General features: G+C 39.1%; 1 protein-coding gene across 1 annotated transcript in view; it reads right to left on the minus strand.

Annotated features, from left to right (window-relative positions):
- HIBADH (3-hydroxyisobutyrate dehydrogenase) overlaps positions 1 to 14,728 on the minus strand; it is a 111,579-nt gene that overhangs the window by 11,186 nt on the left and 85,665 nt on the right. Inside the window, exons 5-6 of the mRNA XM_047849608.1 lie at positions 4,371 to 4,504; positions 2,239 to 2,315 (exon numbers count right to left, since the gene is read on the minus strand). Coding sequence (XP_047705564.1) covers positions 2,239 to 2,315; positions 4,371 to 4,504 — 211 coding nt within the window. The remainder of the gene's footprint in view (positions 1 to 2,238; positions 2,316 to 4,370; positions 4,505 to 14,728) is intronic.

Genomic DNA, 14,728 nt, shown 5'->3' on the forward strand with positions numbered 1-14,728 from the left:
TCTCTATACTCTATTAGAGAACAATCCTGTCACTTTAAACCATGTCTGTAAACCATGGAGAAAAGACAATAGCAGAGGCAATCATTTTTAGGACTTTCAAGCCACTGAGAATCTTTGTCAAGATAAACTAATAAAATCCTAATGTTATGAAAATAAGCAATTCATTAGTATAATCTGAAGCACCAGAAAGTTATAAAATTATTACCAGTTAAGTAAAATTAGGGAGTTCCTACCCTGTGTTCATTTTTCATATATGATATATGCAAATATTATATATGTGATAGCAATATACGTATGTAGAGTTTCAGAAAAATTAAACACTTAAAGTTTCATCTTTCTAAACATTATTTTTATCATAGTGGATCAAGACCAATAATAAGGGAAGTTATTGCTTTTCCTCTTAACATTTCTATTTGGAATCCTATCACTTTTCATCTTCTCTTTGATCACAAACTCTCTGTAGTAGTCCATGTACGTATTTCATTGTATATATTTTATTCCATTCACTTGATTCAAGTGACTTTCATACTATTCTTTATCAGCTGGTGTTTGGAGTTAGACTTCTATCAGCACTAACCACACAAAAAGTTCATTTTAGAATAGCAAATGATCATCTGGTAGGAGGTTTGCTAGGAAAATTAGCTGAGGAAGGCCAGAGGATACATCGCTAGGCCTAAGGAATATCTCAAACCACTGATGCTCAGCGTAAGAAGCAGGATATAAAACAAACTAGTAAAGATGAAGAGGGAAATTTCAGTAGAACATAGCCTAGATTATCTAGGCTTTTGCTTTTTTGTTTTTATTACTATTCATTTATATCCAGAAGAATGAAGATAAAATTCTAAAGATGCATATGCACACTAATGCTCCAATCCTATTGTCAACCCCAATTAATTTTGTATGCAATTTTGGCTCCAGAAATTTACATCTTCCTCTTCCGTGAAATTAGTCTAGAGGATGGACATGAAAACGAGTCACTAGTAACACGTTTTTCATTTATGATTAAGTGACCCATAGCCTAAAACTGGCTACAGTACAGACATACCACTCTGAACAGCTCCCTGTATACTACCGGTTTTATTAAGGCTTTGTACAGATATGCCTTAGCATCTTACAGACATTCAATTTTAAAATGTAAATGGTACAGGATATTGATAAACCAATTAGCACTGATGCAAAGCAAATTCCTCTTTTATCTCAATTACAACATGACAACTTAATAGGTCAAGATAGTTTAACATCTGAGACAAGGGCAATTCAATAAACAACAGCATCTTGATATGGTAATTAAGAGGAAATGTGAATCCATTACTGTGTTTTAAAAAATATCTCAAGCACTTTGGCTCTTTTATTGCTGTTATCAAAAGCTGTGAGATGAAACACTACTCTGATTTGTGATATCCCTGGTAAGCAGTTTGGGGAAATGTGAAGAAAACACCTGAATAAAGCATCTTGCTAATTGAGCATTTTCTAAAGTAAGAAATGTCTATTTATTACATTCATGAAATACCGAACATTCAAACAATTAATTAGGTGATTAATCATATGTAACATTCCTAACCCAAAAGATTAAAGGCTAAACTTAAGACATTAACCTTAAGCATTCTAAAAGATGATCCTTATCATAGGAGAAACAAAATTCCTGCATCACTTTCAGCAGAGGATGGATGCATTTTATTTTAATGGAAAGACATATCCTTAATGTAAAGTAACAAAACCACAAGCCAGTTAAAATGAAAGAGTTATGTACATGAGTTGCAGCTTTATGAATGCCATCCAGTTTATCCCAAGACTAAACAACCAAGAGCCCTTGTAGTGAACAGATACATAAAACCAGTCATGTGGTAGCAGAACACTTGAATTCGCCATACATTAAAACGGCGTTTTACAAAAATTTGTCCTACACTGCCAAAGTATGTTTAAATTTTACAGTAAAAGTGTTTCTTGCATTTCAATACAACAGAAGAAATGGAGCTCCCATATAAAAAGGATAATGCAACTTCGAATATACAGCACAACACATTTTATGGCTATGGCAAAGAATATTCATGCTCTCCAGGGCCCAGTGGTCGTCAAATAAGCAAAGTCTATTAAAGTTCAATAATGAAGTACTTTCAAAATGTTCCTAGATCAACTCGTTCATCTCTCACGGACCCTTTTTTTTTTTTTCAACATCAGAAAATCAAATAGAAAAGCTCATAAAAATTGTTAGTACATGAAAATATATATTCGACAAACCTGATTCCAAGATTCATAGCTTCAGCAGTCCCAATCATACTAATGGCTAACAGCATGTTGTTGCAGATCTTTGCAGCCTGAAAATAAATGGAGTACATATTAAATATCTTTATTTTCAAGCTGTAACTCACGGGAAGTTGTTCTTCACCCACCCCACAGGCTTCTTTCTAGAAGAGTGTGTAACTACTGATTCTCTCAAATGGGGAAAGGAACATGGTGCTGCATGCCTCCTCCTGAGTCTGCCAGGCTATCTGGGAGCAGACTGGGGAGTCTCTTCCACTGGGTAAGAAACCTACAGTGGTGCCTGAGCTCCTCCTGTGGGCACAGACTATAGGGAATACTGACCCGTGTGGCATGACTGCTTTTTCCCCCCCAGTTTCACTGAGGTATATTTGACCTACAGCACTGTATAACTTTAGGCCGTAGAGCACAATGATCTGACTTACACATATCATGCAATAATTATTGTAAGTTTAGTTAAAATCCATCATTTCATATAGATACCAAAATATATACGTTTTTTCCTTGTGATGAGAATTCTTAGGATTTGCTCTCTTAACAGCTTTCATATACATCATATGGCAGTGTTGGCTCCAGTCATCACGTTGTACATAACATCTCTAACATGCCTGCTCCTTATAGAATGGTGCTTACATTCTAACTGGGGCAATGGAGTAACACACTGAAGACAAACGCAACAAATAAACAAAAACAATTAAGTGGAAAACTGTACGGCCCTAAGACAGAGACAGTGAGAATTGAGAGAAACAAGATCACTGGGGAGAGGAAGTAGAACCTGAAACCACCTCTTGGAAGGCCAGGCAGGAATTTAAATAGGCAAGAGGAGAAAGGAGAGCATAGGAAAAGGTAAATATGTAAGAGGGATTAAATATATCAAAGCATGGGAGAACAGTAAGAAAACTGACTCATGCGCGTATGTTTTAAGGAATGGTAAGAAATGTGGTAGTTAAGACTGGGGTAGGAGCTATGAAAGCTAGGGTGGAGAGGTAAAATTTGACACGGCCGGAAACAGGCATCTCTTCCAAGTTTCAGAGTTGGGAAGTGTATGATGATGCAAATATCTTGATGGAGTTGGTTTTGGTTACAGTGTTGGCAGAGTGGTAAACCTGGCATCCAGGCTTTCTAGCAGTACGCAAGGTAGGAGACAAGGGGAGAAGAATGGATCAGGTAATGTGAGGGATGGACAAGACTGCCAACAAGGAGAGACAGTGAAGCAAAAATCAGTAGAACCTGGAGACTGGATAAGAGAATGGAGACAATAGGTATATCTGAGACAATACCAAAGTCTCGAATAAGATAAAGAGGGTGCCAGCGACCAGGACCAAGCATTAAGAGGAGGGGAGATTGAGGGAGAATGCGTGTGGTGGTGGTGATAGGGGGATAACTAGTTTGATTTCTGAGTTCAGGGTTGCCATTCACCTCTATCTGATTAGAGAACTGATATATTTCTAAATGAAAATATTTGCTTTTCTTTAAAAAAAAAAAATTAACGTTTATTCAGTTTTGAGAGACAGAGAGAGACAGAGCAGGAGCAGGGGAGGGGCAGAGAGAGAGGGAGATACAGAATCCGAAGCAGGCTCCAGGCTCTGAGCTGTCAGCACAGAGCCCGACACAGGGCTGGAACCCACAGACCGTGAGATCATAACCTGAGCCAAAGTCAGACACTTAACCAACTGAGCCACCCAGGTGCCCCGAAAATGATTCGTTTTTCAAGAAAAAGATAAAAGTGCACAGATTACTTCTTCCTGACTATATTACAAACAGAGCTGCAGTACATAATTAGATGGAGGAAAACAGCAACTGAGACACCATGAGCACTTCCTATGGAAGCACTTTTAAGGATGATTTCTGTGGTCAGTAGGATGATATATCAGAATGTGAATGATGAAATTTTCAGTATCTTTAATAAGTTAATTGGCTGATGTCTGCTTAATTCCAGCAGGAATGATGGAAAACTAATTTATTCCAAATTAATTTGAGAAAATCTGAGCAAACAAAGAATCCACAGATTGAACAGAGTGGGGTTGGAATAATAGTATGGTCAGGAAAGACAAATGAACCTTAGCCAATTTTATATCATCAAGTCAGGGTCATTAATGTGAAAATGTTACCTGCCCGGTCCCAACAGCTCCACAATACACCACATTGGAGCCCATGCACCCCAGCAACTCCTGGGCAGCAGCAAATTCATCTTCGACTCCTCCCACCATAAATGTGAGGTTCCTAGACCGAGCAGCTCCCACACCTGAATAGGTTGGGGGTAAAGGGACAGAACAAAAGGAGACATTTCTTCAAGTGTTTAGGTAGATAGTAAAACTAGAGAAAAGCCCCAAAACAAATGAAAACACCTTGCCTCCAAACTGTATTTATGTCAGGCGTATATAAGATGCCCTAAATCTCTCCTGGGATGTGTGTGTGTGCGTGTGTGTGTGTGTGCGTGTGTGTGCGTGTGTGTGAGTGTGTGTGTGTGTGTGTGTGTGTGTGTGTGTGTTATCATATACATATACATATATTTTTTTAAGTAAGCTCTACACCGAATGTGGGGCTTTGACTCATGACCCTGAGATCATGAGTTGCATGTTCTACTGGCCGAGCTAGCCCCTCTCCTGGAATATTTTAAAAATCAAGTATTGTGGAGTTTAATAATAACCCAAAAGAACACACAGATTCAAACTCTTATTCTCAATTCATCTCAAGTATCTGGCATAATCATAGCACGAGACATACTGTAATTTGAAATGTGCATTTTATTATTCACATGCATCTTTTATTCTTTTTTTTATAAGAAAATTATTTTTCTTTTTCTTTTTTTTTTTATTATGAAATTTATTGTCAAATTGGTTTCCATACAACACCCAGTGCTCATCCCAACAGGTGCCCTCCTCAATACCCATCACCCACCCACCCCACCCTCCCACCCCCCATAAACTCTCAGTTTGTTCTCAGTTTTTAGGAGTCTCTTATGTTTTGGCTCCTCCCTCTCTAACCATTTTTTTTCTTCCCCTCACCCACGGTTTTCTGTTAAGTTTCTCAGGATCCACATAGGAGTGAAAACATATGGAATCTGTCCTTCTCATGCATCTTTTATTCTAAGAAACCTATTCAAGCAATAGAAAGTATATGAAAAAGGCCCTTGTGCCCTGACCAGCACAAGAAGAGCCAGAGGGATCTGCTATTCTGGGGATTTGGGTGTCTTTAGTCCATTTGCTTGCTCCCCACATGCTATCTACCGATGAGATCTACAAAGAGGAAGACCTGGCTCTTTCTCCCGCACACAAGCAGGCATTTCAGATGGTAAGAGTCTTTTTTTAAGTTAAAACAGTCGCTTATTTAGACCGGTAATTCTGATGTGCACTTTCCAGTATTATTTGATTTTTCTTTTCCCTCCTCCTATACACCGTTTGGGCAATTCATTCCTAGTGATATGAGCAGGGAGAAGAAATGAGCTGTGGCTGGGCTACTCCTTCCTAGCTCTTTAGAAAGGTCTGATGTTGGGGCGCCTGGGTGGCGCAGTCGGTTAAGCGTCCGACTTCAGCCAGGTCACGATCTCGCGTTCCGTGAGTTCGAGCCCCACTTCAGGCTCTGGGCTGATGGCTCAGAGCCTGGAGCCCGTTTCCAATTCTGTGTCTCCCTCTCTCTCTGCCCTTCCCCCATTCATGCTCTGTCTCTCTCTGTCCCAAAAAAAATAAATAAACGTTGAAAAAAAAATTAAAAAAAAAAAAAAAGAAAGAAAGGTCTGATGCATGGTCATTGATTGAAATGATTGGTTAGCACACAAAACATGCCCTAGACTTGTCCCTAAAAAAAAAGGAGGGGAAGCTTCATTCATCTAACGTTTTATCAGCTATAAAAGAAAACCAAGAGTATTATTGCTGCTTTTAGTATTAAAAAAATTTTAATTCATAATTTTCAAGTTGGGTTTTATTGGCCAAAACCAGGAAAGTGTGTGGAAGAAAGCTAGTACAGTTTTTGCCTTTACACTTGATTTTACAGTGTGGCTAGGAATAAAGAAACCATCATTGTCTATTTATCAAATCTGGCCATTAGAATCGATAACTACAAATAATGGCCTACTTTTTAGTTTAATTTAGTCAATGAAATACACCGTTTTTATATATAAAAACCCCAAGTGAAGAGATTCCTCTTTCATTGAAATTGTGAATATTTTGCTATTGCCAGATCAAGCAGCCTTTCTATTACAGTTTATGCTATTTTAACTAATTATCAAAAGCAAAAGAGGTCAGCATTATGTTAGCCAAATAACTGTGGAAGAGGAAGTGCCCACATGTTAGGAAAGCCGAGGATACTCACACATAAGGTTAAATTACATTATTTCACAGTATTTTCAGACACACTTCGGAAATGATTATGTACAAAAACCCAATTATAACAAATGCTTTTAATTAGCCAGTCTGTGTCCTTTGAACATTCTGATAATGTTGAAGTTTAAGTGACTGTCACTTTGTTAGTTTCTAATTTACTTCACCAAGGTGGTAGATCATTACTCTTTTACAATTATTTTGCTCAATTTCTATAGCCATTTTTATTCAAACCACATAACCATCTTGATTCCTAATCCCGTTGATCTGACCTAGGAAAATTAAGTAGACGATTTAAGTCAAAGCTTACAAACAAATCCAGCACTATCCATCATAGGTCAATAGCTTTGTATCTAGATTACGGATTGCTAAATAGCTTCAGAGAGTCATTTATTAAAGGAAAATTAATGCTGACAATGGTTCTCAGCTGGTTAATCTTTTGACAGGTGTACTTTCTCACTTGTTCAAACACATATTTCAAAAAGAAGAAATAAGTTACTTAAGCACGAGAAGATCACACACACAAAAGAATAATTCATCTTCTAACTCAGATGTCTGTGGTATTTCTGCTCTCATCTCATTGTGGTGGCATAATTGTTAGGACTTTTGCATAACCTACATGCCAATGTAAAGGTCTAACCTGGGCAATTCTAAAGCTTTGGCATTCCTTGGGACCAAACCCTGTCTTTCCTTACATATTCCGTTAAGCGTGTGACACTATGAAGCCTAGTCCCATCGTGAAGGCAAAAAATTAAGACCTAAGTAATCCTAAAATAAACGTAACCATTTTAAGCTTAGGAAATAATATCTAGGAAGGTGGAACTCTAAAGGATGTAAGACATCCTACAGATTTCAGAAGACATTGTACAGCAATTGAGGTCTATCAATAATAAACAATAAATTTATTACAGTGCCATGCCATTTTAATTCAAATCCACTTCCCCGAATAGGAAAAACATAGAACACACACTCAGGCAGTTTCTAGAATACTGGGAGAGGGATTTATTTTAACCCTACATTTTACTAATTATGTATACGAAATCAAAACATATCCTGTGCTTAATTCTATTACAGCATTTATAACACCTTATTACAACGTTTGATTTTCTTACCTGATGCCTCCATTACACTACAAGCTCCCACAAGATCAGCACTGAGGTCTTGTTTCTGTCAGCATTCCCATTATCTACCACAGTGCATGATACATTCAATAGATGGCTGTTTGATAAATAAATTCATAAGAAATTCATACAAATTCATAGAAAGAGTAATTCACAAGTCCATAGAAAGAGTAAAAATCTGGAGATGGAATATGTGGTTTAGGGGATGTACCATTCACTGACTGTGTGATTCTCAGCATATAACGTGGGAAAAGCATTAATAACTTCTTCACAGAGTGGCTGTGAATATATGAACACATACATGCTGTAAAATACGGCATGCTACTTGAATGTCAGGCCTCACTACTTTATGCCATGGGTTTGTGGAGTGGGAGTTTTATCTTTACCTACATGATACCTCAAGTCCTTTCCTATCTGGTCGTCTTAGTCGCTGTCTTCTCTAGGAGAATTTTAGCCTCTCTGGCTAAACATGAGTGGGTTTGGACAACACCTATGAACACTGGAAGGAGGCTGGCCCAGGTTAGGAAGTACTAAAGTGGTCCACGGACAGTGATGTTAAAATTACAGCGCAGACCTCTAGTAAAACCTTTCAGCGGCAGCAGGGTATATGGGAAGGTGACAAAAATGCCGCATTTGTTTCACTCGTTCAACAAAACTGAGAACCTATTAAGAATCAGGTCCTGGGGCGCCTGGGTGGCTCAGTCGGTTAAGTGTCCGACTTCAGCTCAGGTCATGATCTTGTGGTTCACGAATTCGAGCCCCGCGTCGGGCTCTGTGCTGACAGCTCGGAGCCTGGAGCCTGCTTCCGATTCTGTGTCTCCCTCTCTCTCTGACCCTCCCCCCATTCACGTTCTGTCTCTCTCTGTCTCAAAAAGAAATAAACGTTAAAAAAAAAAAAATTAAAAAAAAAAATCAGGTCCTGTGATAAGTCCTAGAATTACACATGAGTGTATGCATACACATGAGTGTATGTGCCTTGCTCCTAAGAATTTACACCCATCACTGGGTGATCCAGCCACTTGTCTCCTCACCCATCACTGCCACCCTAGACTGAGCCATCATCATGTCTCACCTGGATTACTGCAACAGCTTCCCACTTGCTCTCCCTTCGGCTCTTGCCTCCATAGTCTACCCTCCATAGGGCAGCCAGAGGGAACCATTTTTTTTTTTTAATGTTTATTTATTTTGAGAGAGAGAAACAGTGCGTGCGCATGCAAGTGGGGAAGGGGCAGAGAGACAGAGAGGGAGAGAGAGAATCCCAAGCAGGGCCCGTGCTGTCAGCACACAATCTGATGCAAGGATCGATCTCACGAACTGTGAGATCATGACCTGAGCCGAAATCCAGAGCTGGATGCTTAACCAACTGAGCCACCCAGGTGCCCCCAAGGGAACCTTTTAAAACATAAGTCTAGTTCACGTTTCTTTCCTACTCTCAAGCCTCCTAATGCTTCCCATCACTCTCGGTATAAAATTCAAAGTCCTACAAAGCCCTACAAGGCCCTCTAGGATGCAGCCCTTGGCCACCTCTCCCATCTCATCTCATACCATTGTCTACATCGCTCAGTGCTTTCCCACCATCCTGAACTCCTACTGTTCCTGAAACAAGTCAAATACACTCCCATCTCAAAGACATGCACTTTGCCTAAAATGCTCTTCCCCTAGATATTCATCACTTGTTCCCTTCACCGCATCCAGATTTTTTTCTCAAAATTTACCTCTTCAGAGAGGCCTTACCTGACCACTTAATCTGACAATCGAAAAAGGCACCCCACCATTCTCGATCCCCTTTTCTGCTTTAATTTCATTCACACTATTTATTACCACCTATTTATTTTAACTCTTCTATTTATCTGGTTTTGGTCCATATTCCCCACATGAACTCCATATTCCCCACATGGCTCCATGAGGGCATATTTATTCTAAATTATTCATAAATTTATTCTATTTATCTGGTTTTGGTCCATATTCCCCACATGAACTCCATATTCCCCACATGGTCCATATTCCCCACATGGCTCCATGAGGGCAGTAGCTCTACTGGCTTATTCACCCCATATGCACGGTATCTGGTCCATCACCAAACAGAGCATTTGTTCAAAAAGAGAGACAGGAGGAGGCAATGACAGAGGGGAGAGCAAGGAAACAACTGAGCGCAGTACTGGGTGGTAACTGTTCTCCCAGAGACACAGAAGAGGCTAACGACTACAGACCAAGCAGCTGCCATTCTAGCAAGTCATTAAATGCTCCTAAGTTGTTTCATCTAGAAAGGGAGATGATGAGATAAAATTATCACTGAATTGCTTTTAAGCTTTTGAAATTCCATCATTTGAACTTGCCAAGTTCACAAAATATCTACCCTCCCACCACATTTATCATGTTAATGCATAAAACCAAGGCACGTGTCATTTTATACGATATATGAATGGTTCCGAATTAGAAAATGAGTTTTCTCGTGTAACCACATTAATTAAATCTAATAAGCCTACATATTTGTGGTTGTCTTTAATGCTTTTATCTAACACTTTCCTGTGATGATGCCTCTTTCCTGTGATGATGCCCCTAGTGCTTTTTTCCCATGACTCCAGAATCAGAAAGACTGAACTCATCTGTACAGATGAAAAGGCAAAGGCCCAAACCATTCAAAATAGGTGCCCGGACCACCCTGTTTTTAAAGGGACAGGCGTCTACCACTTCTCTTGGAAACTGTTTTAATTTCGATCAACCTTAGAGCGGAGAAACACTTTAAATCTAATCAAAGTCTCAAAGTCAGCCTCTCTTTTTCTCTCTCTCAAAGGCATCACAGGAAGTCTCCATTATCTAAACTATCTGCTTTCTTTCCTTCCACTCCTACTTATGGTTGACATAAAAAAATCTGACCACTGGAGATCCATTTGTCTGTGGGGAACAAGAGGAAACCCTGGGGAATAAGAGGAAACAATCCTTGTCCTCAAGGAGTTTGAAACCTAGTGTTTGTGGTGGTGGAGGTGAGTGTGTACGTGTATATGGAGATGGGAGAAGAGAGAAGGCAAACAATTATAAATAGTAAAAGACAGATGCATACTACAGGAGAGGTCTACACATAGGCACGTGGAGGTACAAAGAAGAAAAGTATCATCAGCAATTAACTGTTCGGTGCCTTTAACAATTTCCTCGATCCCATGGGCTTAGGAGAATATCTGAAATACAACTATTCCAGAAAGTCCAGAATATAAGGTCACAGTAGGTATGAAACACCGTCTTTGCCCTCAAAAGGTCTAAACCATAATTTGGGAAAAGGGACATATACTCAGAAATAAATGCCAAAAGGTAGCATCATATACCAAATGTCATGGATGAGGACAATCGCCACCAAATCCTGATTCCCTCTTTTCTTCCATTTTTTGACCTCTGTCATTGAAAGAATAATGAGTTCTCAGAAAGAGAAAGGGTGGAAAAAGAAACAAATTGTTCTCAAAGAGTAACGGTCTTGCCATCAACTGTGGGTAGGCTTTGAAAGCTTTGATAAGAATACAGGTATCCTGAATCTGTTTGCAAATCAAACAGAGCAGTTTAAAACATGAGCTGAGCGGGGTGCCTGGGTGGCTCAGCCGGTTAAGCGTCCGACTTCAGCTCAGGTCACGATCTTGCGGTCCGTGAGTTCGAGCCCCGCGTCAGGCTCTGGGCTGATGGCTCAGAGCCTGGAGCCTGCTTCCGATTCTGTGTCTCCCTCTCTCCCTGCCCCTCCCCCATTCATGCTCTGTCTCTCTCTGTCTCAAAAATAAATAAACGTTAAAAAAAATTAAAAAAAAAACAACAAAAAAACATGAGCTGAGCAAATAATTTTGTATGTTTTATACACGGACACTGAGTTCTGCCTACTATCTAATTAAATACACACACATAAAAGCCTATCTCTCTTCACAACCAATGTGAGTTTGCTTATTAGAAGAAAACAATCAGAAAACTGAGAATCAGAATTAAGAATACAAAAATGAAACCATAAGATTTCACAATAAATTTCAAATATGGGTCTGAGTTTCTTCGAGGTCTTGGCAAACACTATTTGGGAGAGGAATAAAGGAGCCTCATCAAGTTACGTGTTTTAAAAAATTCACATTTGGAACTTCAATCAGGAGACAGTAAGTGAAACAATAGACGATGTTCGTCACATTTTCACAACAAAAGCGGTAGTAATTTTTTCAAAGGAATTCAATTCTTGTTTTATATCTCTTTCTAATCTTAGCCCACCTGCAACAGAGCTCATTAACAATAATCACCTCAGCCTAATATTTACGTTTACCTGTGTCCCAATGTCTGGCAGTTTTGTTATGAGAACCAAAACAGGCTTAAGTTTCAAATTATGCATCAACATGAACATAACCAGCAGCTGAAGACATTATTCACTATCACTCAGCATTTCTACATAGCGCCTCACTGTTGTTTTCTGCTAAGTAAAAGTTCTTCTTTCTGAAATATTCGCATGTTCATGTTCACCAAAAAGAAGAACTACATAACTCACTGTATCTGTCCTGAGTCCTGGGAAGCAATGAACTTTCTCTTTTTTGTCCTTAAATGGTTTCTGATTTTTTGAAGTTTTACTTCTCTTGTCAATGGACTCTAACTGGACTCTTCTCTGGTTTCCTATCTACTCCCCGCAACAAAAACCATCATGCTATGCATACTGAACTATTTACAGTAGCTGGCATGTGCAATGATTTTTTCCTTTTATGCATCCACATCTTTCCTAGGTGACTCCCTTGTATGAGATTCCCTTGCCTCCCTTTGCCTGGCTAACTCCTGTTTATCTTTCAAGACTCAACTCATGTGCACTCTAAGAAGCAATGCATGACCATAATCCCCTTTCTCTATTTTTTTTTTATAACATTTCTAGTGATGTTTGTAATAAAGCATGTAGACTACTCTCATCAGTGATTTTTCTGGTATGTCTTGTAAGGATTCTTATGGGCAAGCGCTGTTTGAATCTTAGCACCCAGCATATATCACATGTGTGATAAATGTTCATTGTCTGTTTAGGAGGTAGGCAGAGAAGAAATCAATGGCTACTAAAATAACCGAGAATACTAATTAAGACTAAGTAAGACAATGTTCTCTAGCTTATCAAAAAAGCTCAACTTTGGAGAACCGTTCTCCACATGTGGCAATGGTACGTTCACTTACTGCTGCACAAACGTGCAGAAGCATAATAAGGGTACATGCATACAGACATTATTAGGAAGGCACAAAAAAACTGAAGAACATGTATTCTGAGTTAAGAGACCTGGAGCGAGGTCACAATTGAAGGCTGCCCCACTTGGAGAAGTTAGAACACCTCTCAATCTTGGTTCCTCCATCTGAAATTGCTGATAAAACCACCTGCCACACTTACCTTGAAGCTCAAATGGAAGAATACTTTGGAAAGGTATTTTACACGGTTATCACACAAATGCTATAAAAATTTTAAATATAACAACAAGTAAATCTACTCAGCTTGAATACCGCGAGGTCTTTGGCCTAAACAGCAAAGAAGTGAAATTTGGAATTTAGCCTTACTGAGAAGCTGAACCAAGGATTATGATAGAAAGTCCATTACTCAAGTGCTGATAACTTAGAATAACCATTTACAAGTCACAAATAAGGAGATCATTTTCAATTCTAGAACTACCAGAAAGAGGCCGTCAAATCTAGAGAGGGAAGAAACCTAAAAAAGTACATTCAAATTATATTTGTTTATGATACTGCAAAAATCCTGCCACCAAGGCGCTCTCATTGATATATAGCAAAACGTAGTAAATCACTTAATTTACTCAAAAGAACTTAAATGTTTTAACCAGTCTGCCATCAAAAGAGATCAAGAAGAGGACCAATGGGACTTGGGCTGCAATGTGAGCCGTCTTTAAAATGCAATTGTTCTAATCATTTTCTACAGATGCAGCCTCACAAGGGGCTGCTGTCACAGGGACCATTTACGACTTGTTATGGTGTCTCTATTGTTTACCAGCGACATTCGCTGAAAAAGGCGACAGCTGGGACAGAAAGCTGCTACTCAACGAACAATATAATCCCGTGAAAGTAATCAACAAATTTAAGGGTGTTAATTAACTTTACACTTTATCATGTTCAATTAGTTGTCCTTTCTAGAAAAGATTGCCGTGCACAATCAGTTTAGAGCGTGCCATGTTTGATTTGTAAGTGATCACTGTTTCTGTTTCAGAGTCCATGTCAGATGTTCTCTTGGGTTTTGGTGACACAGATGAATGGCTCTGCACATGTTAGGGGGTGATCTGGTTTAACATAAGCCAGCATAACATAACCCCTTGTTAACACTATTTCTGGCATCATCCATGCTGGAAACAGAAAAGCAAAAACACTCTCAACACTATTCTAGAGTCAGATAAACAAAGTTTAGTTAGTTTTTCCTGAAATAAACACAGACACAAATACATGGGAGAACGAAGCAATTTTTCATCATTATTTTTCAAAGTAAGACTTGTCTTTCAGGGGCATGTTTGGGATCATTTCCTCCCAGCAAGATCTCGAAGCTCTGCTGCATTATGCACAAAGCGCCACCGTGTCCTCGTGCTTTACATAATGCAGATAGCCTTTTCCGTGGCAGGTGAACAAATGCTACAGATGTGTCATTAAGTACTGGCTGGTGTTAAATTCTAGAATGTGACTTTGAAATCCAGAAGCTATACTTTACAAGTGTGGGAAATCTGCAGTAAAGTGTATTAATCTATGAATACAAGGTGCCCTTTCTCTTACTTTTAATGCACCTGTCCCTTCTTGCTAACAGGACACGGAAAAGCTCATGATGGAGTGACGATACATTCAATATCGCATGGTAATGAAAGTCACTGAGGTTTCTCCATATTGATAGAGCTTTGCACCAAAGTATTTCAGAAGTCAGTGGTGAGGTGAACAAAACGCAAAACTGAGGTGTGGCAGCAGGTGTCTATCTTTAAGAAAATAAAGCAAGGGACGTGCATCTAGCTCCTAAAGACAAAAAACAAAAACAAAACATCTACACAGGATTTCGAAACGTCTTCATAA

This window comes from Prionailurus viverrinus, chromosome A2 (genome assembly GCF_022837055.1).
Source record: "Prionailurus viverrinus isolate Anna chromosome A2, UM_Priviv_1.0, whole genome shotgun sequence".
Taxonomy (NCBI): Eukaryota; Metazoa; Chordata; class Mammalia; order Carnivora; family Felidae; genus Prionailurus; species Prionailurus viverrinus.